The sequence below is a fragment of the Notothenia rossii genome (assembly GCF_949606895.1).
Source record: "Notothenia rossii genome assembly, chromosome: 10".
In the NCBI taxonomy this organism is placed as follows: domain Eukaryota; kingdom Metazoa; phylum Chordata; class Actinopteri; order Perciformes; family Nototheniidae; genus Notothenia; species Notothenia rossii.
The window spans coordinates 38,831,291-38,857,537 of NC_136908.1; the positions used below are offsets into that span (position 1 = coordinate 38,831,291).

The 26,247-nt window shown below is 39.7% G+C and overlaps 1 protein-coding gene and 5 long non-coding RNA genes across 8 annotated transcripts in view; 4 read left to right on the top strand and 2 right to left on the bottom strand.

Moving 5' to 3' along the window:
• Positions 1–26,247, bottom strand: part of LOC307021477 — a 654,272-nt gene that overhangs the window by 332,479 nt on the left and 295,546 nt on the right. The gene's annotated exons all lie outside the window — the stretch shown is intronic.
• Positions 1–26,247, top strand: part of LOC307021478 — a 421,766-nt gene that overhangs the window by 184,447 nt on the left and 211,072 nt on the right. The window lies entirely within an intron of this gene.
• LOC307022032 (uncharacterized protein) lies at positions 1,135–3,713 on the bottom strand (the record flags this gene model as incomplete). Its single annotated transcript, XM_079654607.1, has 3 exons — positions 2,673–3,713; positions 2,366–2,465; positions 1,135–1,809 (listed from the first exon to the last, which is right to left on the bottom strand). The coding sequence occupies exons 1-3, from the start codon at positions 3,110–3,112 to the stop codon at positions 1,135–1,137; spliced, it is 1,215 nt and encodes a 404-aa protein (XP_079510733.1). The 5' UTR covers positions 3,113–3,713.
• LOC307022880 lies at positions 7,350–11,108 on the top strand. Of its 3 annotated transcripts, none has more exons than XR_013803499.1 (4): positions 7,350–7,396; positions 10,399–10,480; positions 10,587–10,746; positions 11,045–11,108. It is a non-coding gene; the product is annotated as an uncharacterized lncRNA (long non-coding RNA). The 3 variants fall into 3 exon arrangements; XR_013803500.1 differs by having other exon boundaries at positions 11,064–11,097; XR_013803501.1 differs by having other exon boundaries at positions 7,353–7,396; positions 10,413–10,480.
• On the top strand, positions 11,507–11,999 carry LOC307022976. The gene is made up of 3 exons (XR_013803537.1): positions 11,507–11,597; positions 11,743–11,844; positions 11,939–11,999. It is a non-coding gene; the product is annotated as an uncharacterized lncRNA (long non-coding RNA).
• Positions 20,332–22,115, top strand: LOC307021555. The gene is made up of 2 exons (XR_013803184.1): positions 20,332–21,795; positions 22,016–22,115. It is a non-coding gene; the product is annotated as an uncharacterized lncRNA (long non-coding RNA).

Consider the following 26,247-nt stretch of genomic DNA (forward strand, 5'->3'; position numbering starts at 1 on the left):
TGGGGGTGCTGAGGTGCTGGACTCCAGTGAACACTATTACGGGCACTATAGAGCACGCACAAAAAAACTCCCCACACGCAAACACACAGTAAACCCGCGACTGTTACAATGAAGGCTCGATAATCAGCTCACGGCATATAGGCAGGGGCAAAGTGCTATTTTTTACGAGTGGGGAGCGGACCTCACCTCCTCTAGGGGGGTCCGGGGGGATGCTCCCCCGGGAAGATTTTTTTTAAATATTGAAGTTAAAAGCATCAATCTGGTGCACTTTGAGAGCAACATTAAGAGATCTATGGATACATCTCTCAACACCCAGATGAAACACAACTGTAAGCAGATGTTATTTTTCTTTATGGATATTTTACAAATCACTCCCCTTTCAAACTGTATTCTTGTTTTACTGCCATATAGTATTTTATAACTGTTTTTCCTTTATTCTCTTATTTTTTTTTATAACTATAATGATCATATGAAGGTGTGCCGCGGAAATAATCTTTTGAATAATTTTTGACCAAACCGTTTGAGACCCACTGAGATAACTTAGACTAAAGTTAACTATCTAAACACTCAGAAAGTCCTTTAGCTCACCTGAGCCTCTCAGTCTGAGAGTAGAGCTCTCCTCCAGCTTGTTGTGGAACAAACAGCTCCGTATGTCCGTTAGTGCAGCTAGCTAACCAGATGCTAACAACACGGTCCCTGCTGCTGGCACCGGTCCCTCTCTCTCTCCCCCTCTCTCACATACACTAAATGCGCTATTTCCGCACACACACAGAGCCGCGAGCTTGAATGACACAAGCACACTTTTATTTCCATGCAACTCTCTGATTGGTCTGGTGTCTTGCCTCTGTTGTATTCACTGAACACAGGAAATTACATTCCTGCCGTCCTTTCTAGTGTCTTGATGAGGTTCACGTAAAGCACGGTTAATGTATTATATTATTGAGGTAGAATTGTCCAGGGCTACAGAAAAAACTTTCGGGGCAGGCCAAAATATTATTTTACCAACAATGTGGAATTTCTTTGCTATATATTACACAGATTATGCACAGCGGGAGCAGCAATAACCGTCAAATAATAATTCAGACAGGGGAGCTCCGCACCCCCTGCCTGCCGCTAGGGGGTGCTGCAGCGCCCTCAGCACCCCCCTTCCCGCGCCCGTGTGTGTGTGTGTGTGTGTGTGTGTGTGTGTGTGTGTGTGTGTGTGTGTGTGTGTGTGTGTGTGTGTGTGTGTGTGTGTGTGTGTGTGTGTGTGTGTGTGTGTGTGTGTGTGTGTGTGTGTGTGTGTGTGTGTGTGTGTGTGTGTGTGTGTGTGTGTGTGTGTGTCTTTATTTGTAGAGGAATTTTGCCCTTCTCAGGAATGCTCATAATGAGTTTTTTCTCAATTGACAGCATAGCCAGAGCATTCAGGCGATCCTGTGTCATGCTGTTCCTCAAGAAAGTCTTTATTCTTTTCAGAGTGGAAAAGCATCTCTCTGCCTCAGCCGTAGCCATGGGTGTGGTTACCAGAATCTTCAGAAGACTGACAGTCTCTGTGAATGTCTCCTGGAGATTGTTGTCAATAAAGAACTGGAGCAGAGTAACAGCACCACTGCAAGCCCTGAACTGGTCATTTTCATAGACGAGGGACAGTTCCGTCTTGAGCTTTGCCTTGTCCAGTCGAGGGTAGGCTTCCACAGTTGTTTCCAGCGCTGCTTCAGGGAATGTTCGGCTGTGCTGCTGGAACAGGTCTCCTTGCAGGAGGGTGGAGCTGATGAGGTGTTTGGTGAAGGAAAATCTCTCCTTTGCGTGACTCAGTATGGTATCACATACCTATGAAATAATGCACAATGAAAAAATGAAGACATAATAAATAACAGAATCACCTTTTCACATCTATCACTCATAATATCATTAGTGTCCCCTCATAAGATGTGTAACAAACAAAGAACTTTCTTGTGAATGGAACTGAATCAGAATAACAGGACATCTATCTGAGCGTCAACAGAACAATATTACTGTTTAAAATTAAGTCACTACAATATATACATTTCATGACTATGTTTACACTTCATTCATTCATTGTTGGGCCCTTTCTGTCTACAGTGGTTGCTTCTGGAGGCCTAAACTTTTCCTGATCTGTCTTGATCCCCTTTGAAATGTAGAGACTGTGGGACACTTTTTGCAGTTTAGGCCTTGTTAAGTGTATACAATTCAGAATGTAATAAGCAATAGGCCTTTCCATTTGGATATTTTAACTAGCCTACCTATTTATTGAATTTACAGAAAATGGGCTTTCTTGTGAAATGTATCATTATTGTGATATGAAATTACCTATATATTATGAAAGGAGCTTTTGGTCATAGAACACGTTCCTATTACTGCTTACCTCTCTAGCCAACAGCTGTTGCTCTTCATGTCCAAGTCCCCTCCTCTTTGTGGGCAGCTGCTGCACAGATCCACTGTTTTCACCAGAAGGAATGGAGTCCCTGATCCAAACCACAAGTACTCATTGTGGCAAGAATTGACAAATTAGGTTTGACTATTTGAAATAGTAGTCAGAGATACACCTTATAAACGTTATATAATATATACATTTCCAGTAAGTATGAGTTGGTCTATTGTGTTCAATCACATTTAGGTTTCACAGATTTCCTATAATAAGCACATCTCAGCCATTGCAAATAATGATTTACCTGATTGTTTGTATGCTGCTGGTGAACCTCTTGATGAGTCCTGTGATGTAGACAGAGTCGATGTTCCTCTTCTGCAGTTGGCTAAACAGCATGTCTACATGTGGCATGATCTTGTGGAACAATGTCAGGAAAAAGCTAAAAACTTCATCTTCCATCATTCTCACAAAGCCCCCGGCTTCTCTCACTGTTATGGGATCAAAGTCACCTGAGTCTCTGATTGTCTGGAAACACCTCAGGATGTTCTCCTTGTGCTCATAGACAGTGTTAACAGCACGACTGTGAAAGTTCCATCTTGTTGTGGAAGTGCCAGGAAGTCTGTGTGCCACCACTTGATCCAGGATCGCAGTTCGCTTAAATGACCTGGAGAAAAATGCAGCAAATCCACCAAGGTCTGAAAAAAATGTTCTTATCTTGGGGATGTGGGATGTTGCCTGCTGCATAATGAGGTTCAGCTGATGAGCATAGCAGTGGATGTAGTGCGCACTAGGGGTTTCACAACTACCAATATTTACTAGTCGACTAGTTTTTCAAAATAGTAGTCGACTAGTCGACTAGTCGTTACGTCATAATAGAGACACACAAAGAGAGGTTTACAACTGTATTTTCTATTGGAACTCATACAGTAACATTAAACACTGCATTTTAATTTGTGTTACATGGCTGAGTAAATAACAAACACTGGACTCACCAAAATCGACAGCAAAAAACTCTTGTTTACATAAATGCCACGTAAATCCAGTGCGCAACAGCGCATTGCGCAACACTTCGCTGTCCTCCACGATAACGTCCACCTTTCCATATTTTTGGTTTGAACACCAACACATCGACATGTGAGGGAAGGAGGCTTGACTGCTTTCGGGTGACAGTGTTGCCTGCCAGGGAAAAAACCCTCTCACTCGGGGTGCTTGTGGCTGGAATAGCCAGGTAGCTCCTCGAAAGCGGGGGAAGCGGTGCACGTTTTCTGCCCACCACTCCAGTGGATTATCCATTGTGGGGATATGCGGTGTCCGCTGGCAGTAATCCCGTAGCTCATCATCCGCATCACTGTTTATCCGTGTTTTCTTGCTGTTCGTTTGCCTCTGTTCAGTGCTGACGCCGGTCCGTTGCTCACTGGTGCTAGCATTAATGCTAGTGCTAGCTGTCGGCAGCGGGTGTTTCATCTTCAGATGGTTGCGCATAGCAGATGCATTTGTATTGTACTTCAGTACAGCTGTACACAACTGACACTTCACTGTGGAGTTGGTTACATCTTCGTTGAAGTACTGCCATACATAAGAATGTCGGACGTGTTTTGTAGCATTTTGCAGCACCTCGTTTACCTCCATTTTTTCTCCATGACTAGTCGACTAGGGCCTACAGCGCCGACTAGTGGTAAAGGTAGTCGACTAGTCGACTAGTCGATTAGTTGGTGAAACCCCTAGTGCGCACTACTGTACACATCCTTCACTTTCCGCTGAACTCCACCTTTAGCTCCCCTCATCACCGGTGCACCGTCATAGGCTTGGGCGATTAGTTTGCCCTGTTGTCCATCGGGGAGGATAGTGCCCAGCCTCTCCATCAGCGCGGTGGCAACTGTGTCAGCATTTGCATTCTGAAGAGGGATGAACTCAAAAAAACGCTCCTGGACGTTGTTATGCGGGTCAATGTAGCGTAGCACAACCACTAACTGGCAGTGGGTGGAAATGTCAGTTGTCTCATCCGCCTGAATAGATAAATAACTGGCATTTTTTACTTCCTCCAGAATGTAGTCTTTACAAACTGATAACATGCAGTCCAAAAGTTCATTTTGCACTTTCTTTGAGGTGCATTTGAAAACGGTAGCCGTTTTAAGGTGCTCCTCCAACACGCTATCTAACGAGGCCAGAAGATTAACTAAACGCCGGGGTTGTCGGATGTGTCAGTCTCGTCGTGGCCACGCAAAGCTAGGTCAAAGCCCCCACAAAATGCCACACAATCAATTATTTTAGACAAGACGTGCCTATTCTTGTCCACTTCTTCATTGTGTTTTTTCAATGAGATATTGTACCCTTGATCTAGCTGCGCGGCTATGTTAGCTTTGCCTAGCATAGCTAGCTTGAAGGTACTTGTCATATGTAACTTTGTACACTCGTGCTTTTAAAAAATTTCGGACAAATGCCTCATATCGTTCACCCCCGTCACAGTCCACGGGCACATCGTATCTGTCCCCGGCTGTTTGAAGAGCAAGCATGGGAAACAAAAGACAGCATTCACCTGTTTGCATCCAGTTAGCCATGCCTTCCTTTCTGGTGTACCAGCTACGTGAGAAGCCTCGTTGATAGGTTTAGTTTTTTTCACGAGCTTGCTGCGATATATTCAAATCGGGTTGGTCCGGTCCAAGATCTTTTAGCAACTGTTTATCTCCCAAACTTCTCCTTTCGAAAGGATTGGAGATTAGCTCTTGAATTGAATTGGGTGGGGACAGAGGTCCGGAGACTCCACCTGCACACGAAGCCATCCTCTGCTCTAGTGCGTCACCCGGATACAAGTCACTGTCCAAACTACTCACAGATTGGACCAGGCGCTGACATTGGCGCCCGGTCAAAATCAGATTTGACGACGCTGATTGGTTGAAATTATGTTTCGCAACAGTCAGCTGCTAGTGGCTGCTGCTGCACTGGATGAAGGCTGATTTCTTAGCGCCCAGGCGAGAGAGGGTAATGATGTTGATACATGGGCAAGGCCAGGCAGGCAGGAAACATCTGACTTATCAGTAACTTTAGACATCGTAACACAATTTTAAACAAGATTTTATTGTAGATTATACATTTTACTGGTACAAATTATATAATATTTACCTTTTTTATTAAAAAAGAAAAAAAGAAAAAAAAAGAATTATGTGGGAAGAGGTGGGGCGGCGCCCCTAGCCCCCCCATGGACCGGCCTCCACTGATACAGTCTATGGTGCGGACCCGTCGGTTAGATAACTGGCGTGTGTAAGTCCTTCATCTGTATGATACACATGTGTGTAAAATGATACCGGGTGCTGTAATCACTCATCTGGTTACGTTATTACATTGACAACCACACCCCCGACCCAAAAGAAAGGACGTATTATTGGCTTCCCCTCATTTTTTCCCCATGCCACGCTACTGCACATAACAGGATTTAGACGTAGTGTCTTCATTGTATAACTCCACATGCCTTTTTTCCTCATACTCTCTTTCATTACTTTTTATTTAATGCATTTTAACGGCTGCAATCGTTTGTCAACAGAAAACCAGAAGTCAAGCTAACTAGTGATATTTCGGAGAATTCTTCCGGAATAGCTTTTCAAAATAAACTTTAATCAAAGGAAACTATGCTAACCGGAAATGTTTTCACAATAAAACAGTTATAAAATTAATGTATGTTTAAACTACATTACATCATTAAACATTGATTTTAATTTCTTACAATCCCTCCTTACAGATCCTTTAGGGTATGAAAATAATACTGAAATCAATGAGTTCTTCATCTGAACTTTGCATAGTACATAACTCATATAAAAAACATATAATCAAAATGGAATGGTTCAATAACCGTCATCAAAAATACTTTGGTTGGTCTTCAACATAAAAGTTCTTCTTTGTGCATAACTTCTAGTGTTAACATTCAATATCACTCTTCAAAATAGCAGAAATTAGCTTGGTATCAGATCATTTCTTACTCCCTCCTTTCACAAAAATCGTTCCTTTACCACATTCAGTGTTAAGGCACTTGTTTTTACAAAGTATAAAAAGAAACAAACTATTTTAGAATAGTAAGTACTACTACTACTTTGTAGCTGGTTCTTCATTCTAATGATTTCATCATTAGAACTATCACATAATTTAGACATTCTTTGAACAATCTCATCATCGAACATCCATATCATTTTAAGAGAGGCGACAGGATCCAATCAATTCTAAATCTTACTGTTTTGCTTCTTCACTTGTGTTTACATTGTTTCTTAGGCTGCATTATACAATGGCATACAGTTGGTACAAATGTAATGACATTAAATACAATTGCCAATTCAATATTTTGGAAAAAAACGAATAATTTAGATTGTTGTTAGTTGATTGATCAATTAAATGTCAGTCGACTAAGGTGTCCTGCCACCACAAACCTCCAAAACTGCATACGCCAACTATTCCCATTGAGTTCTGAGTCTGAGTTTTGCGTGCATATGAGACGCATGGATACGGTCGTGTCTGAGAAGACCGGAAGCTGTGTGGTCCATAAAAACATGTTATTACTCAATATCAAGCCACGATTATTGATTTTATATGTAATCGTATAATGTCTGACTTTTTTTGCCGTCCGTGAGGAAAATAAATGGGGCTCAGAGCCTCAAAATACTGAAATCTGTATTGTTTTTAATCTTTTTTTCCTTCGAATTTGTTATCCTTTTCTAAATAACACACTGTTATTTACTCAACAATAACATACTATTATCCTTGTTTTTATTCGTTTAATTCTATAATATTGGGCTTTTTAGCCGTCCGTCAGGAACTGATTTTCAAAATAAAGTCACCGGAAACAGATGTAGGCCCGGTTCAAGCTCGATGATTTGGATGTTGTAGCCGCAATGCACGCTGGGATATGGTGTTTCCCACAAAGCACGTGTCGTTAAAGGTCCACTGGACGCAGCGCAGTCCAATTCGAGAAGGCGATTCACCATTAAAAGAAGAAGAAGAAGAAGAAGAAGACATTGAACCCTCCTTGACACGAAGTTCCTCGAGGTAAACCCGTTTTCTGTAATGTAATAAAGACATTTACAGTGTTTTTTAAATGATTCCAGCTTTTGCATCACTTTACACAGCACCATGTGTCGACATACAAGCTTACGCGTGCAAATTATTTGCTAGTTAAACCGTGAACTGCTCAGTTAGCATCATTGAGTTAGCCTTAACTAATGTCTGTCGTTTTACGGAGCTGTTGCAGTTTAAAATCAATCGATAGTAACATAGTTGATCATGTTGTAAATATAATGGGGCTTCTTCAGTTTTTTGACAGTATTTTGGGTTTTAAAGCTTAAATTCACTCTTCGAGCTGATCTGAGATCTGCTCAGATATTTGTCCCATTGATATTTAAACAGACATTACTAAGCGCTAGCCGATACATGATCCAGTATATTCTGTGCATTAACCAAAAGTAAAAACGCATTAGCAGGTACAGGTTACCAAAACACATGCATCTGAAGATGATATGTTATACATTAGGAATTCATAATAACAGAATTATTGTTAAAACCAGGGGTGGGGTTTCAAAGGAGATCTACATACTCTTGTTCCTCCATTGCTAATAGACAAGTTTACGCGCCAAAACACGGGTAGCGCCATAACCCTACACAAATGCACTTCATTTCCGCCGGAAGTCTTTTGCACAGCGTCTGTCGGTGTAAACCGATGTAAACAGTCAGACGGGCACTGGTGTAAACACAGCGATTTCGATGCTAACAGTGATGCTAGCTTGGGAACACGATTCTACTTCTTTGACTGGAGATGGCGTTACTCTCCCCCACCCGAATTCAGTGCAAAACTGGGAGGATAACATGACGACGTGGCCCAGCATAAAACCAAAATAAACTGCCTTATTTAGGTCATGCCCACAGGAGCCAACAGTTGTCTGTTGTTTACATAATGCACAATTTACATGATCTCTTTATGCTGTGCAATATATCATATGTGCCTGTACTGTTTGAGTGAAAATAAAGTTTGATGTAATTTAATTTCATTATTGCACTGTTATTGCATTATTGCATTTCATATGTTCCTTAGAGTGCTACAATTTCTTTTAACACAGTTCATCATTCATATTAAGCTCATACTGTACATAAATAACACTGAATGAATTAATTGTTGAGAGGAAACTAAAGAAATGGCTTCAACAAGAAAGATCACATGTTTAATCCTAACAGGTATTACAAATTAAAATATAAAAGCAGCCCACACAATTACATCACTATGAAAATATTCATATATAATATTAAAAAATACAATGCATGCAGTATTTGTTGTGTTTATCTGTATTTAATGAACAACATGGCTGGGTGCTGGGTGCTGGTTTGTGGTCGTAGCACTCTCTATCTAACCACTCGTTCAGGTGCTTTCTCGAGTGATTGCAACCAACTACCGCACACGTAGTTCCCGAACCACTTTTCTTCATGTTGTAATTGTTATATCCTCTTTGTCTCTGCGATATCAGTGCTTTGTCGGCACAACGGAGCTAGCTAGCAAAACAAACCCAGTCCGCCAAAACGGAAGTGCATTGCATCGAAGGGAGGAGTTCAGGATGTAGAGCGGAAACGGCTCAATAACTTGTGTATAGAATAACATCAATGCCCTACCAAAACCAGGGCTCGACATTAAGGGCTGCCCGATGGCCCGGGGCCATCTAGTATTTAGCTCGGGCAATGAAGCCTCACCTGCTGGTTGCCCGATCGGGCAATCTATTATGCCAGTATCATGCAGCTCGCGGATCCAGTAATGAGTGACCCGACATTAAAACTAAACATATCTATAACTAGTTTAGGTGGTTTGAGTAATTAAAAATAGCTACGTGTGTTATTCTAACCTGAAGTGTGAGTTTTGTCCGCTCACTGCTGCATGTGATCATGCAGAGCTGCGTGTCGACTCGTCAGCAGCAGCTGATCTCTCTCTCCCGTCAGATTAGACTTCACTCGCGTTTATGTCCATATTGATCAGATCTAGCTAGTTCTAGCTTGTGATATGACTACCTGCTTATTAAAAGACACCTAAACAATAAGTGTCGCTATGCAACCGGTTGAGGCCACAAAGTATAGCGCAGCATTATGCATTTGTTCACATACCAACCGGAACCCTGAGGCATTATCAACAGATCAACGCACAATCAACCCATACAGGACATCTCTTTCTCCACATTAAGTGTTAGACATTAGAATTGACTATTCTTTTCTGTCACATACTCTTCTTGTCTGTCACATAAGTGGCGCAACTGAAGCGGTATTGCCCAAAAGGGAAATTATTTTGACCGAAGAGATTTAGATTTGCCGGCTCTGACTTCGCAATTTTGTGTGCTTCGCGGATGCGATCGGCTCCTCTCGACTGCTGCTCGGGCAGCTCAGTCAGCTTCCGGATGAGGAGGCATTCGTTCGACCAACTTACATTAGATAACATTACAAACATTTTTAACAGGGGCCATAATAGTGTAAATAATGTTTGCTTTGGCAGTTGCAACTGAATGTAATGTTTTCTACTTTTTTACATCTGGGAAGGCATTTGCCTTCATCAGATGGAAAGTATCTTGACCAACAATTTAAGTATTTCTCATAGCTATGCAGGGCATGTAAGCGAGCAAACACAAACAAGAACAAACAAACAAGTGAAATGAAGAATACAATTGAAATTGTACAATATAATATTGTGGTGGTTCATCTTATAATTCAGTCGAGAGAATGCCCCAGACAGCATCTAAAACCTGCAAAAATCTAAATGTTCTAGGGGGAGGCCCCCCAAACCCTTCGTGCCATTTCGTCCATGCGCATTTTTCAGGGCAATCTCTATTGGGATCTGTAAATTAGCTTAGATGGCCCACAGGGCCATCTCCCAAAATCCTTAATGTCATGCACTGAAAACATTTTAATCATACCTTTCCCTCATAATGCTGATGTTGGTCTAAACTTTAATTCACTTAATATTAGGCTAGTTTAAATTACAGCTACATCTATGATCTAACTAACACCTTCTTTTTTTGTTTCAGCACAATGTCGAAAGAAACTGAAAAAACCAACAAACTAGAAGCTCTTCTTCTGCTTGGGGATGCATATGTTGAGGACACACAGGCACGTTTCTTGTTTTTTTTATACCCAAAGTGTCATTATTTAAATCCAGTTAGTTAATGCCCATTTTTTCTCCCTCTGTGTTTCATTACATTCCATGTCCATAAAGAAACTCAACAAGGAAACTCAACAAGGAGACTCAACAAGGAGACGCAAAAAGAAGACGCAAAAAGAAGACGAACCACGTCCAAAAGTGACCTGGTGGAAGAGAGACCAAGATGGGCAACGTGTGGCCAGCAGCAAACGAAGGAAAAAAAGTTATTCTAATGGTTAGTCTACATTTTATGAATTTAATCAAAGTCAGTATATGTGATTTAAAGTAGCCACTGGTTTAATAATGCTGTTGATACTTCATATTTCTATATATTTGCACATCAATTTTGTCAGAGGACTAAGGACTAAAACCAATAAGCGGATGTAAATGACATGATATCGCAAAAAAAATACATTGAGCTTTGATATTTTTCATGTTTGCTGAAGGTTGGTGTTTTTGTAACATTTCTTTAAATCTGTCAATTAGCTAAAATAATCTGTTTGATGGGTTTGAATCATTTCCCCCCCAAACAGATGGTAGTCCTCCATGCAGTAGTTCCACCATAACAACACCATGTCTAAGCTACCAAGATCCTGGTAAGAAAAAGCTACTTTTGAAGACTTTTTCTAGATAAGGTATGTTTCATATGAAATGTTTTCTTCATGGTATGTATTTATATTTCTGTATTTAAAGATTTTAAAATGCAGAGAATATAAGACCTTCTACGGGACTCTGAGACCATTAAGGAGCAAGATGTTGGCGATGTGCCACCATTGTCACCTTGGACTCAAAGGCAAAAAGAGTTTCAACAGTGTTGGCAACAGGCGAGGCCACAGAACGTTGACAACTTATTAATAACTAAGAATATCGTCAAGATGACCTGCAATCACTGTCTCCTGGAAGAAGCTGTCATCCGCTGTGAGGAATGTATGCCATCAGAGTGGTTTTGTGCAGAGTGTGATATCTTGGTTCATACAAAACACACTCTGCAAAGTAGGCAAACCACCTGTAATGGATTTTACAAGTACATCCCTCCAACAGAGTCTGTGAAACTCCAGGATGGCAAATACATCATTTCTAAACAAGGTTAGTGTCCCATTTTTTTTAAATGGATCAGCCTTTTTTCCCCCTCACCAAAAAAACTCATTTTAATCTCAAATTGCATTCTGTTATCATAGTGCTTGCTTACAACATTGTTAAATCTCATCCTGATTGTACTTTGACCTTGCAGACCGTTTGCTTCCAACATCCTTTCCTTCAAGGATATGTTCTTGTGAAGTTTTCGATGTTGCAGTCTCTGTTGGTAGACCTATCATATTGGTGTGCATAAATGGTAGGTTTTGGTGAAATTGTTTTTTTTAAAGTATTTTTTAACTAATACATTACTCTAATTCATTGATATTGTTTTTTTCTTTATGTGTTCTTAGGCCGTTACGATCTTAATGTTCCAGAGCTAACGTGCAAACATTGCACTAAGAAATGGGGTCCAGAATTCAATGACTTGGTTAGGAGTGGATACTGGCCAGCTACCATGCAAGCACTGTTCCATTCCTTTGAGGCTATGAAGACGGTAGCTCCAGGAATGTCTAGACAAGCCTTTACTGCAATGTTGGACCAGAGAACAAAGCAGTTTGGAAGAGTAAGTACAAATATGAAGCTGAAAGACAAATACATGTATTATCATAATAAATATATTTATGGCCAAATATGGATGAGCGAGATATGATACAAAATATGATAACATATATAATGTATTTTTATTTCAGACTGGCAAGGTGAATGCAGCTTTCTGCAGTATGTGTACTGCACATTTGAAGAGAATAAACTTCTGGGTAAAGAGCCATTTGTCTGTCCAGCCTTTAGCCCTGAAATGGTGGCTGTTTCAGTAGATGGCAATAGGAAACTTTACAGGTTCCAGAAAACAAACCAGTACGTTTTTTACATTGACACAGCAATTGTCCTTAGTCCTTGTATTTTCATTTGACATTGGGATTGCTATTTTTATTTATTTTTTACATTACATGTCATTTGTTAGACGCTTTTATCCAAAGCGACTTACAGATGTAGCGATTCATTTCAGACAGTTTGAAACGCGAGGGCCGTGATTGGTACGTGATCTGTCCTCGCTCAAGGAAAAACCTCCAACTTGACTTGAGCCGCCCCCGTGATAGATAAATGTAATTATAATGAAGCCAGCTGCAATGGATTATTGATCCACCAGGGGGTGCAGTTAGGCCTGTCGCGATAATCGATAAATTGACTTATCGTACGATAAGTAAAAATGGACTCGATAACTTTTCTGAGCTCGATAAATTGCCGTTTACATAAAGATGTGACCAGCATTTTAGCCTGGAGCGCTGTGGCTGCCAGGGGTGCTGTGAGGGGCGGGGCTGACACACAGCCAGGTCAGGACACTCCGCGTGCACGTGCAGCAGCGTAGCAGCCAAATTAATAATATAGCGACAAGCGGGAGACAACGTGTGATTTACTCGCGGGGTATTTAAAGTTAAATGGAATTGGTTACAAAACCTAACTACACATCTCGATTCTCCGGTGTGGCAGTATTTTGGATTCAAACCAAATCAACGAGGCGAACCTACGGAGTTGAATGAGCCGGGCGGTGTGTCGCATTGGTTTAAAAAAGGTAGCGACAAAAGCAGGCAATACCACGCATTTTAAACCACCTAAAACACAACCACCCCATTCCGTTTTTCCAGCTGGGAGCAAACACGGCAGCTGGAGATGGAGAGCCCCCGCCCGACAATGCAAACATGTTGGTGTTCCTTGCTCGAAAACTTAGAAAAACAGATTTGGATATGGCCTGTTGAGGCATCTGGGTCTTTGACAGTGGACTGAACACTTGACTGTTGTTTTAAGGAGGTTTTTTTTGCTTGTGAGATAATGTGTGCTCATATTTATTTATTTAGAGAGAGAGCTCTGTTTTCCAGCCTGACTATTTAATTTATTGTTTTGGTTGTGTGATTTAATTAATTTATTATAATTTAATTAATCTGTTTTATTTATTATATATAATTTATATATTTTAATATTATTTCACATTTCATTTGCAATGTTGAATGTTCAATAAAAAGTTATGTTTGAAAGGATGTACTTGAATTAATATTATATATTATCATTATGTCTAAAATGGTCTTAAAACGGTGCCGACAATATTATCGTTTAGCGCAATAATTTCCAGAAAAATGTATCGTCCAACAAAATTAATTATCGTGACAGGCCTAGGTGCAGTGGGGTTCCACACTGGAGCTCATGTGAAATAAAGTCAGATACAGTACGCTGGATGTACAGCGGAACTTTGTTAAGATATGTCACGGATATCATACTCTGTGCTAAATAAGAGACATGTAATCATTTACAAAACATCACCATGTTGTTATTTAACAAAATAATTTTGTTATTCGAAAAAACGAACGGGAGAAAATGCACCCCGGCTCTCGATTTTTAATCCTAATTTAATCATCATCTTCACCACGATCATTTATGTTTATGTTCGCCGAATTGACATGAAATCACTGACACATATGAATATACTGTATTCAACTTCATTAACACGTTATTAACGTGCCTAAACTCAGTAATTCACCAAAAATATTTATATTTTAATGGAGCTTCGTCGGTCGATAAGGATCCCAAAGCGTAGCGGAGGAATCCTCATCTGCATGACGGGTGTTATTTTCCCCATAAGCAACAAGTCGCTTCAAATTATCCCACTTATTACATGGCCACAATCTCAACAAAGTAACGACATGACTCCCAGAATTAATTCAAATGCTTTTATGGATTTAGAAAATGTTTTCATTGATTTAAAATATAGTTGTATGTATTGATTTAAATTGACATGCATCCGCTAAGAAAAATAGTCCGTTGTTACCGTTTTTTAAACAGTCTGAATGAAACGGCAGCTCTCAGCTGTGTATTTACACAACTAATGGCCCATCAACCACAGCTCTCTCCCCCCCTCCCCCCCTGATCTTTCTTCTCCAGCAGCTAAATTAACTGTAGGTTACTCTGAGTGACCATAGACTGTATGTGAAAAGCTTACAGTTAGTGACGTAACAACACCATAAAAGCTGGTGGGTTGAAAGCAATACGGAAGGTAAAAATAACTAGAATAATTGTGATTTATTTATTGTGGCTTTTATGTTTTTAGGTATAAAATGTTATGTAATTCAGGCTCATCCTTCTCTAAAAGCCTTCAACAATGATAATATTCATAGTAATTTAATAAATCCTTCCAACACACATTGTAAAAAATAGCCTACGGTAAGTTAAGAAATCATTCCAATATGTACATCTTCTGATGTAACAACAATAATATTATAAATAGTAACATAGCTGAAAATGGTATTGCACATTTAGCTTTGAGTGTTACTGAGCTGAGATGTTTTTATTACATGAATTAAGGTGACTGAGGTTTTTTAACATACAGGGATGCAAACTCATCAGGTATGAAAAAGGTGACAAGGATCCGAGCCCCCGGCTCCCCCACCCCATGGAATATCGGCTTTAAAATGAGGAATAACAGAGGATTTTAGCAGTCAGAACAACTAAAGCAGCAGTGTTAATAATAACAGAAACGCCAAAGAGTCACATCTAATAGAAATATATAAAAGCATTTATTTTAAATTGTGTAGCAGTCAGTTTATAATTTTGGCAGCACTGTTGAGCATTTTGAAAATGTATTTTCATGCCTCTTTGCAAGGCTTAGTCTTTCTCTCTTTATAGCCACATGGTGTAAAGTAACTAAGTTCATAAACTCAACAAGTACTATACTTGGGCACAATTTTTAGATACTTGTACTTTATTTAAGTATTTCAATGTTTTGCTACTTTGTTCTTCTACCCCACTACAGTTCAGAGGTACATGGTGTACTTCTACTCCCCTCCATGTATTTAATACCTTTAGTTACTTTACAGATGTGGATGAATGATGTGAAATCTAATCAAGTGTTAAATCAGACTTTAGTTCCACCTGGAGTAAATCCACAAGCTACCCTGCAGTATACAAAGTCATTCAAACTAGCTGCACCTTTACCAGCTTTGAGAACACTTTCATGATCAATCATTATAAAACATATCATATATATTATTCTGAAATGGACCAATCTGCACAATGACTACTTTTACTGTCGCTACTTTCACTATATTTTGATGATAATACTTTTCTACTTTTACTTGAGGAACATTTTTAATGCAGGACTTTTACTGTAACAGAGTATTCCTACACTCTAGTACTTCTACTTTTACTCAAGTACAAGATCTGAGTACTTTTACTTTTCCTCAAGTACAAGATCTGAGTACTTCTACTTTTACTCAAGTACAAGACCTGAGTACTTCTACTTTTACTCAAGTACAAGACCTGAGTACTTCTACTTTTACTCTAGTACAAGATCTGAGTACTTATACTTTTACTCAAGTACAATATATATATACTTATACCACCTGTGTTTATAGCCTATGAAAAAAACTATTAGAAATAGAAAGCTAAAGCTAACATTAGCAGATAGTGACAATGTATGCTAGCTAGCTAGCTCAACGATTCCTTAAATGATATTGCCACAGAAAAACTTTTCAGTTCATATCACGCTCTGCCCAGTGCTTGAATTGGGCCGGTACTCACCGGTACGCAGTACCGGCAATTCTGATTTTTACCCATGTGGTACCGGCACTTCTTACTGAGTACCGGCAAGGTGCCGGTACTCAGTAAAATGCCGGTACTCAGCCGACGGCAATATACGTATATATTGTAAACGCAACGCAGCGCAAATGTGGGTCTGACTGCCTCACAGAGGGTGACTGGCTGTCTACATGACGTGGCCTGCCGACATTGCCACTTTCATACAGATCATACTAATGCCCTCGATTGGTCTCTGTGTGTCATTCAAGCTCGGGAGGGTGTGTGTTGGTGTATGTGTGGCGCGAGCGAGCGAGAAAGCGTGTGCACCGGTTACGTGTATTGTTGTTAGCATCTGGTGCTAGCTAGCTGCGCTAACGGATATAAGGAGCTGTTTCAACAACAAGGTGGAGGGAGAGTCCTTTGCTGTCAGACTGAGAGGCTGATAACTACAGGTCTGGTGAGGTAAATTACTCTCTTGAGTCTTTAGATAGTTAACTTAGTTTAAGTTATCTCAATGTGTCTCAAACGGTTCGGTCACCATTTATGTAAACACATATTTCCATTTGAGGGGGTAGTGATTAGTAAAATATGCATGAATAATACAAACAAAATGTTAACTAGGTGAAAAAAGGTAAGATAAACTTGTTGAGAGCTAAAACTAGTCTTTGCTGTTGCCTCAAAGAGGAGCAGGGGGGAGAGGAGGGAGACAGGAGAGGCCGATTCAGGAGCCCAGACACACTCACAACTATAAATGAACCAAAAACAAATAAATAAACAAGTTTCAATGTTTTTTCATATTGGATATTGTATGTTATTGGTTATGGCCATGTACTTATGATTTTATGATTATTTAAATGTATACATTTTTGTTTCATATGGGTGTAGTCTCTTTATTTCCCCCTCAAAATGCACCAGATTGATGCATTTAAGTCCAACATTTTAAAAAAAATCTTACCGGGGGAGCATGCCCCCGGTAAGACTCCGCTATAGGATTTGAGGCCCGGCCCCACTGTTCCCAAATAGATTTGCAATTTTTTTTAAATAGTAACCCATCTCCATATGTTTCTTTTTGGGTAGTAGATTTAAACTAGAGGGCTATCACTTTGTGCAGCAACGCTATTGACAAATAAATCCAGCAAAATGGCACAGGTAGTGGCCTCAGGGACGAGGAGTCATTTAACCAGCCAGTAGGAGTCAAGCTTTACTTTCTTTTATATCCATAAAGAAAAAGTAAATTTTTTACAGTTGTTTCCTTATGGATGTTGAGAGTTATCCATATATCTCTTCATTTTGCTCTCAAAGTGCACCAGATTGATGCATCTAACTTCAATATTTAAAAAAAAAATGTTCCCGGGGGAGCATGCCCCCGGACCCCCCTAGACTAGAGGGTGTCAGGTCCACTGCCCACTTATAAAAATAGCACTTTACCACTGCATCCCCTCTAATCTCAGATGCACCCTGAGTCATTTTGTTTAAGTACAGTGAGCCTTTCTAAAATATACAGTAAAGAGACAAACCCACCAGCATTATAGGATATACTATGACTTTGTGCCAAATACTTGTTGCTGATTTAGAGTACTGGCACCTTTTTTATTCCAATTCAAGCACTGGTTATATCAGACAAAAACTACAGTTTTTTTCCATTTATTAGGCTATTTATTACATTATATAAAACTGTTAACCTCTAATAAGAAACAAAGAACTCCTATAAGGAGAATTACAAATAATACACAGGCCTACTTTAAAATAAATGAAACACAGCACTTGGGGAGTCCTCTGCACATTAGAAGGAAAAAAAAATATTATTAAAATGGGCCCACTTTGAAATAAATAAAACATATAGCTGCACCCTAAAAATAGTTAAAGGTAGGGTAGGTAAGAATGGAGAAACCAGCTCGAGTGCGCTAGAATTTGAAAATACACAACCGGAAAAAATAGGCCTCTTCCTTCAGACTTTCTTACAGATTCCCTCCTCCAACACACACGAACGCGCATCATCAATGAGGCCACCAGATAAATGTGTGCACAGATGGAAGGCTGACAGGCAGGTAGGCCATCCAGTTATTTTAGCCGGGTCGGCTAAAATGATTGGTCGTGCTTTTTACAGCGCTACGGCTTCCAGAGATTAATTTTTGTATGTATTTATTGTCAAAGCATTTCATATATTCATTGCTATCGGGACGTTAAGAGCATTCCATGGAATATACCAAAAAATGTTTTCTGAAATGAATTACATACCCCATTGAACTATGACTGAAGATCGTCAGCTGTCTTCCTCTCCCGTGTTGTTCCTCGATACGTAAAGGCTGCAGCACCGTTGACAACTTCTCTCTACATATCAAACATACCGGTAAACCAGCATCGTTTGCTGTGAAAGCATATAACTCTGTCCACACAGAATTAAATCCTGTGTTCCTCCGGTACTTTTCTTTGATTTATCCATAGTTCGCTCATCGAGCGCCTCCAAGAAAAGGCGCTCGCACGGGACCGTAGCAGGATGTGACGCATATTTTAGTTGACCTAATTAAAACCGTTTTGTTTTTTATTTATGTGTCACAGTATCACCTCAAAATACAAGATACGAAACATTTTCAACCGTGCAACAAAATATAAATAGTCCTACAAATACTTTTATTTTAGTTCCTTCTTATTTTTGTCTAAACTCAAGGGAGCCAGAGCAGAGGGCTTAAAGGGCCGCATGCGGCCCGTGGGCCGCGGGTTGCCGACCCCTGAGTTAGACACAACACTGTCATTGCAAGTGACCCTTAGTTAGTTGACTTTTATGTTCAACTACTAAATTCATTACTGATAAAAAAGGGCTTCTACTGTACCTAATTACCTTAACACTAGAACCGCCAGAGGTTTTTGTATAGGCCTACCAAAACCCGTCAAATCCCGCTACTAGAATGCAATCTTTAACAACATAGGGTGCTACATAACACACTTTCAGGAAAAGTCAGGGACTGGGAGACTTTAATATTTTATTGAAAAAAAGTTACATTGCACACACACAACACACATCACACAAATTGACCCGATTGGCGGTTCTAGTGTTAAATAAACTCACTAATTAATGAAACCAGTTCAATACGCATTATTCTTATTCTTATCATTCTTTATGAGCGCAGAAACAGTCTTAAAATCAGATCTGTTTTTTAAATGAAATCTGACGGCAGGCAGTTAGCTCTGATCACCTATGATAAATGCGCCGCACCTAATCGCTGGCCATTCAGCCACAGACACTGTTCGAAATGGGGTGGAGCCAGGGGGAGCTTGGCTCCCCCGAAGAGGGAGGGAGCCCCCCTGAAGGCTGACTTTGAGATAAACAGGGGGAGCCCAAAACAATCGTGCATATTTGTGTCACACAGATTAGAAATGTTGAGTTTCTGTAAATAACAGTTCTTGAAATAAATAATAGTTATTGTTCATTACAGTTTCTTAATATTTGTTTTATATGTGTGAATGTGTCTGGGTGTTGCCATCTGTACGTTGTGGCGCTGCATTCTTACTTACGTTGCTATGGTTATGGCGGTGATGCCGGCGCGGTATTTGAAATGTTCATATTGATATTTTTTTAACTCTGGCTTTGTAATAAAAAATATGGCAAAACGAAAACAGCCAAGCGTCACAGCTTTTGGATTCACAAGCAAAGAAGCGAAGGAGTCTAAAAATGACAACGTGAACGGAAAACAACTTGTAGTTGGCCGGCTGTAAGCGGCGTTAGGGTCGAGCTTGACAGCTCCACACCGAGGGAGAGGCCTGCCGATGCGGAGCCTGAAGAGGCTTCAACAACGGCCACATCCGCCGGCATAGTGACACCGTCTGTATTAGTAGCAGAGTGTTTTTATAGCATGGGATCGAATCCGCGCTGCTGCGCCAGTCAACAGAGCGTGCATGTGACATATTTAGTAGCAGGATGTGCTCTGAAAAATAGGGCTCCCCGAAAGCTAATGGGTAATTCGAACACTGACAGAGCTCCCTCTATACAAATCAAACTGTAGACGGTGTGAAAGCACCTATTGTTTTAAATAATGGTCGGAATGTGACCTGTGAGCCTTCTGAATTACCGTGGAACAGCACATTCTAAACTAAAATGTTCAATCAATAAAGTAACATCTTATCTTATCTTAATAATATCTTCATATTAATAATAATAATAATAAATCATACAGTATGTGTCCGAAAGGGAGCAGGAGGAAGCAAACACAAAAATATACAAAACATATACTGCATATTAAAGCAAACGATTGTAAAGGTAAAAGTATGAGAATAACAAATAAAGAAGTGTAATGTAAACATTTACATTATAATTATGATTATTTAATATATAAAGACTATATATTATTGAATTACAAGATTAGATATACTTTAGTTGATCTAAAATATTGATGTGTTCAAATGCTCTTCAAAACACAACTGAAAGTCCATGAAACTTGTCTTTCTGTATTTGTGAATGAAGCGCCATCTCCTGGTTAAAACCTGAAATTGAAAATCTGGCAACGCCCTCTTGGAAAATAGTGGGAGGGCTTAACATTCCTCTATAGAGAGGCGAAGTCCCTCCCCTTCCGGGAGCCTCCATGGGACCCCGGAAGCGGAAAATTATACATAGAAGTCAATGGAGAGAGAAAAGTTATCTTTTGATCCCGTTTGAATTGTGCCACGAATGACACATATGATGTTTGTCAATCTTAAACAATCATTTCCATGCAAAAAAAGTCACAGTTTGTCGTAAAACTGCTGAAATATAAGACTATGAATAATACGCAACTAGAAAGACTACAAATCCCAAATGCATTCTGGGTCGCGTAAGTGATGTCATAGGCGATAATGCTCCAAGACTGGTTGTGACTCGCAAAGCAAAGAGGAAGAAGAAGACTGATTTATTCCCTCCAATAAATATAAGAGATTGCTCCAATAAATTCACTTTTACAAGATGCCTGTGTGCTTTGTACGAGGTTGTAATCACAAAAGAGATCATACCACTTGCTCGTTCTATCGCTTCCCGTCTGATGAAAGGACCAGGAGTCGTTGGACCAAACATATCAGGTAATATACATGTTTTGCATGGAACATAGTCAAGTTAGCTACCTAGCTAGTAGCGAGCATGTTAGTTAGCATTATATTACATTACTTAGCCTTGTCATTTGTATTAGCCTTAACACGAAGTAAACCGAAATGTTAAACAGTAAGAGTATTCATGATGGTAAGTATTTTGTGAAACATTTGAAGAGTAGCCTATCGCCCCCTCCACCAGGTGCTAAGGGGGCGGGAGGTAGGCTAACCCCACATTAGTATCAGCGATCTTTTCTACTTAATGCTATCTGCACAAATGGTTAACATTGACCATTAAAAGATCAGGCAGTTCAGGGAGAGTCGAAGGAAGGAAGGCAGGCAGCTTTGCATGACATTCTTCTGGATGTGTTTCATTGTGATGATAGTGAGAGTGAGTCAATCTGTTTGTTGGAAAGACAGTAGTTGAGTGATTACTGAGAGAAAATTATTAAAAGAGATAATTATTAAGTGTTGTTACTTTAAAGTGTTGTTACTGACCTTTTTCTCTTTTATTTTCTTTACCTCACCTGTAACTGCTGAGACCCTGAGGAACAAGCACACTGGACTGACCTGCTCTGGCAACCTGATTTCCACTGTACGTAATAGTATTTGGTTATGGTATATTATTTATATACATCAAAGGCACAATGCACCCCCCAGAGACACACATGTATTGAGTGTGATATTTTGCATTGGTCATGTGAAATCATCTTTACATACTAGAAAACTGTAGGAGCGGCAACTTGTTTTGAAATTGAATTTTTAATATCCGATAATAAAGTTGATCTGTTTTCTTTATTCTTCTCTCTTCCCAGCTCCATCCATCACCATTCTCTGTTCCTGCAGGTCCTGCTTGCTAATCAATATTCATATTTTTTTACACAATTACAAATAAAGTCAATGTATTGTATGACATGAAGTTGTGCTTCATTCTGAGTCAATAATAAATTCATTCTGCCTTCAGCTGCAAAATTATTGTGGACTGCACTGACATCCATGTAGCTGCCCCCCAGTAAGATGAACCAAGCAAAGTTGACATACTCAACATACAGCTGTACTCTTAAGTTTACATGAAGAATTTGTGAAATATTGGTAATAACAGGTTTAAATGATTATTAGTAATTAATTATATAATCTTCTCATCGTAGATGAGCAGACAGGGAGCAGATGAGAAAAGCAGAATATGCAGCTGCCATTTTCCACATGGAAAAGAGAAAGGGCCAAGTGTATTTGAGTGGACAAAAGAGAAATCCCAAATACGAAAAATAAAATTATACAATTTACAGATATGTATACAAATAAATATATATCCTATATACACTATCATGTATAATGATGGTGTATGATGTAGAAGGAAGTGTGGTAGATAACAAGTAAATATAGAGTTACATACAGATCCATGTTACAGCAAAAGATGGAATAACTAAGAAGCACGCAGTATAATAATAATTACACGCAACAATTAAATAACTGCTCAGCATCTCCACCACAATCCCAATCTGCTGTGTCCTGTTTTCCTCCCCTCTGCATAACACCCCATCACACATACGAAACACAACGCAGAGTCCGAGGGTGTTAAGAGTATGTTTATTTAAATGTCCTCCTCTCTACTGGCCAACACAGGGAGCATATGCTGGGTGTACAATTGTTCCAGGAGGAGGAGATTTCCATGCCATGCAGGGTCTTTGGGGATGGGGAGGATGATCGCCTCCATCGTGGTCCACAGCAGCAGAGACTCCGGTCTGTGATGTGCAGCTGTTATATAATATACAATACATTTTTTTGAAAAACATTTGATCAAAAAATAAAGATTTGGTCAGGATCTAGAGTCAGTGTGTAGTTTATTAATTAATCAATGCTCTCTACATTAGGAAAACACATACCAGTGTACCAGAGGGAGTCACACACAGCTGTGCCTAGATAACCAAACAAATTGACAACAGGGATGCAAACTCATCAGGTATGAAAAAGGTGACAAGGATCCGAGCCCCCTGACCCCACAGAATATCGGCTTTAAAATTAGGAATAACAGGATTTTAGCAGTCAGAACAACTAAAGCAGCAGTGTTAATATTAACAGAAACGCCATAGAGTCACATCTAATAGAAATATATAAAAAGCATTTATTTTAATTGTGTAGCAGTCAGTTTATAATTTTGGCAGCACTGTTGAGCATTTTGAAAATGTATTTTCATGCCTCTGTGCAAGGCTTAGTCTTTCTATCTTTATAGCCACTGGTGTAAAGTAACCAAGTTCATAAACTCAACAAGTACTATACTTGGGCACAATTTTGAGATACTTGTACTTTACTTAAGTATTTCAATGTTTTGCTACTTTGTACTTCTACTCCACTACAGTTCAGAGGTAAATGGTGTACTTTTACTCCACTACATGTATGTAATACCTTTAGTTACTTTACAGATGTGGATGAATGATGTGAAATATAATCAAGTGTTAAATCAGACTTTAGTTCCACCTGGAGTAAATCCAAAAGCTACCCTGCCTGCAGTATACAAAGTCATTCAAACTAGCTGCACCTTTACCAGCTTTGATAACACTTTAATGATCAGTCATTATAAAACATATCATATTATTCTGAAATGGACCAATCTGCAAAATGACTACTTTTACTGTCGCTACTTTCACTATATTTTGATAATAATAATTTTCTACTTTTACTTGAGGAACATTTGGAATGCAGGACTTTTACTGTAACAGAGTATTCCTACACTCTGGTACTTCTACTTTTACTACTCAAGTACAAGAACTGAGTAGCTACTTCTACTTTTAATCAATTTCAAGATATATACTTATACCACCTCTGTTTATAGCCTATGAAAAAAACGATTAGAAAATGAAGGCTAAAGCTAACGTTAGCAGATAGTGACAATGTATGCTAGTTAGCTAGCTCAACGATAATATTGCGACGGGGAAAAAAAACTTTTCAGTGCATATCACGCTCTGCCGCTCCGACAGGGAGCTCTACTCTGAACACCTGAACGGCCCGTTCTAACAGCTGTTCACCAGCGGTCCAGTCTGTGCCACAGTGACTCCGGACGCACAGTTAATATTAACGAACGCACCGTAGGTAATGTAGCTGCTGAAGCTAGACCATCATCGCCGAGCAGCAGAGGCTTATTATACATCATGAGCAGAGCCGACAGGCAGGAAGACTCGAGCACACAGCTCGCGCTTCATTATAATATATAAAAAAAAGCTCGCGGCCGCACATTAATCCGGGTCCCAGACCCCCTCCCATACCCCAAAAATATTTTTATTGCAGATCTACAGGAATCATAAAAACGACCTATTTTGGATTCAAAACGGAGAATTTCGCAGAAAGGTGAAAAGTTTGCATCCCTGGACAAGATAACCAAAATCCTTGAATCTACACACAGCAAATAAACTCAAATGACACAACGAGATGTAAAAAGGAGATCACACATATAGTCGATATAGAACTGGCCGCTTCAATCTGAAGAGCAACTAAAACAAAACACGGGAGTGTATCTTGTTCTTGTGAACACTAATGTTATCCACAGCATACACAGACACCACAAAGTTCTTAAGGAGAAAACTAGTTGCTAAAACAAAACACGTTAGTGTACCTTGTTAGCTAGCTGACATTAACCTTAGACATTGCACTCATATTACTCACTGAAACCTTGTAAAGCCGGTCCCGCATGCTGGCTCTTACAGAACCGCTCCCTTTCGTGTATGTACAGCTCTCAACATGCCCAGATTTGTAGTGATTTTCACCTCTTTTTATACTTTTTCGCCTCATTCTGAAAGAAACAGGTGAAATTTACTAACGTGACAGCCATCTTTGTGATGGTGACGCGTATTGTGCGAGACCAGAGACCTGTAGTTCACTGAGCGGTTTCACACAAAAAAAATTGTAACTTCACAGTTTTACGACACATTTTTATTTTTTTGACTTGCAAAATGTTCTTTTAATTTGACAAACATCATATGTGTCATTCGTGGCACAATTCAAACGGGATCGAAAGATGACTTTTCTCTCTCCATTGACGTCAATGTATAATTTTCCGCTTCCGGGGTCCCATGGGTCGGAAGTAGATGGGCGGGACTTCGCCTCTCTATACTGGTTTTAGGCAGGTCGTAGGCAGGAAGCTGTAAGCTGGAGTCTGAAATGAAGTGCTACATTTGTATATCACTTTATTTAATTATTTTTCAACATACATGAAGGTGGCACACCTTAACCAAGTCAATAAACAATAGCTTGTGGCAAAGCCAGGGTGACAGCTAGTGATGTGACGAGCCGAGGCTTCGGAACACGGTTTGAGTTATCCAGGAAGTTTCTGGTGAAGCGCGTATCGCGGCTTGAATCATTTTAGGCCAGTGATTGCTTCAGATAGTGGTTCAGAGGGTTCAGATGTGTTAAACCACTGACACTTCACAGTTGTATTACACTCATATGGCCCCTCCTGTTACCGGACCCGGTCAAGAGGACTCAGACCCACCCTCTGAAGATTGTTTGTTTGCACCTATATAACTTGCTGATGTTTGTATTGTGTGCCTTCAGTGTGTGTCCCATCCCTTAGTTTGGTTTCTAAACCTGCTTACTTTTCCTGGTTTTCAATAAAGGTTCTGCACAAAATTGCACATCCCCATTGAAGCTATCCACATCTACTTGAGATCTGATATGCAGCATATTTTCGAGCCGAGCATGCCTATCTTCCTTTTTCATTAATCCAGGTAGTATGGGTGTTCTTTTTTTGTTTAGAGTATCAGACATTTTATGAAGGGGGTTATTAAGATTATTTTTTAAATTGATGACAGACTGGTCTCTACCACTGAAAATGTTGTAACAAAGTATAATTTCTTTTTCATTTAATAAGATGTTCACAGGTTTTGTTTTTCAAAAATAAGTTATCTTTGAGTCATCTAGATCTCACCCTCGGGATAAGAATAATTGACAGATGAGTGTAAAAATACCCATAATTATTGAGATAACAGGGTGTTTTTGTGTTTTTTTGTTGTATCCATCCTTAGACCTCAAGGTTGCTCAAACACTCTTACACAAG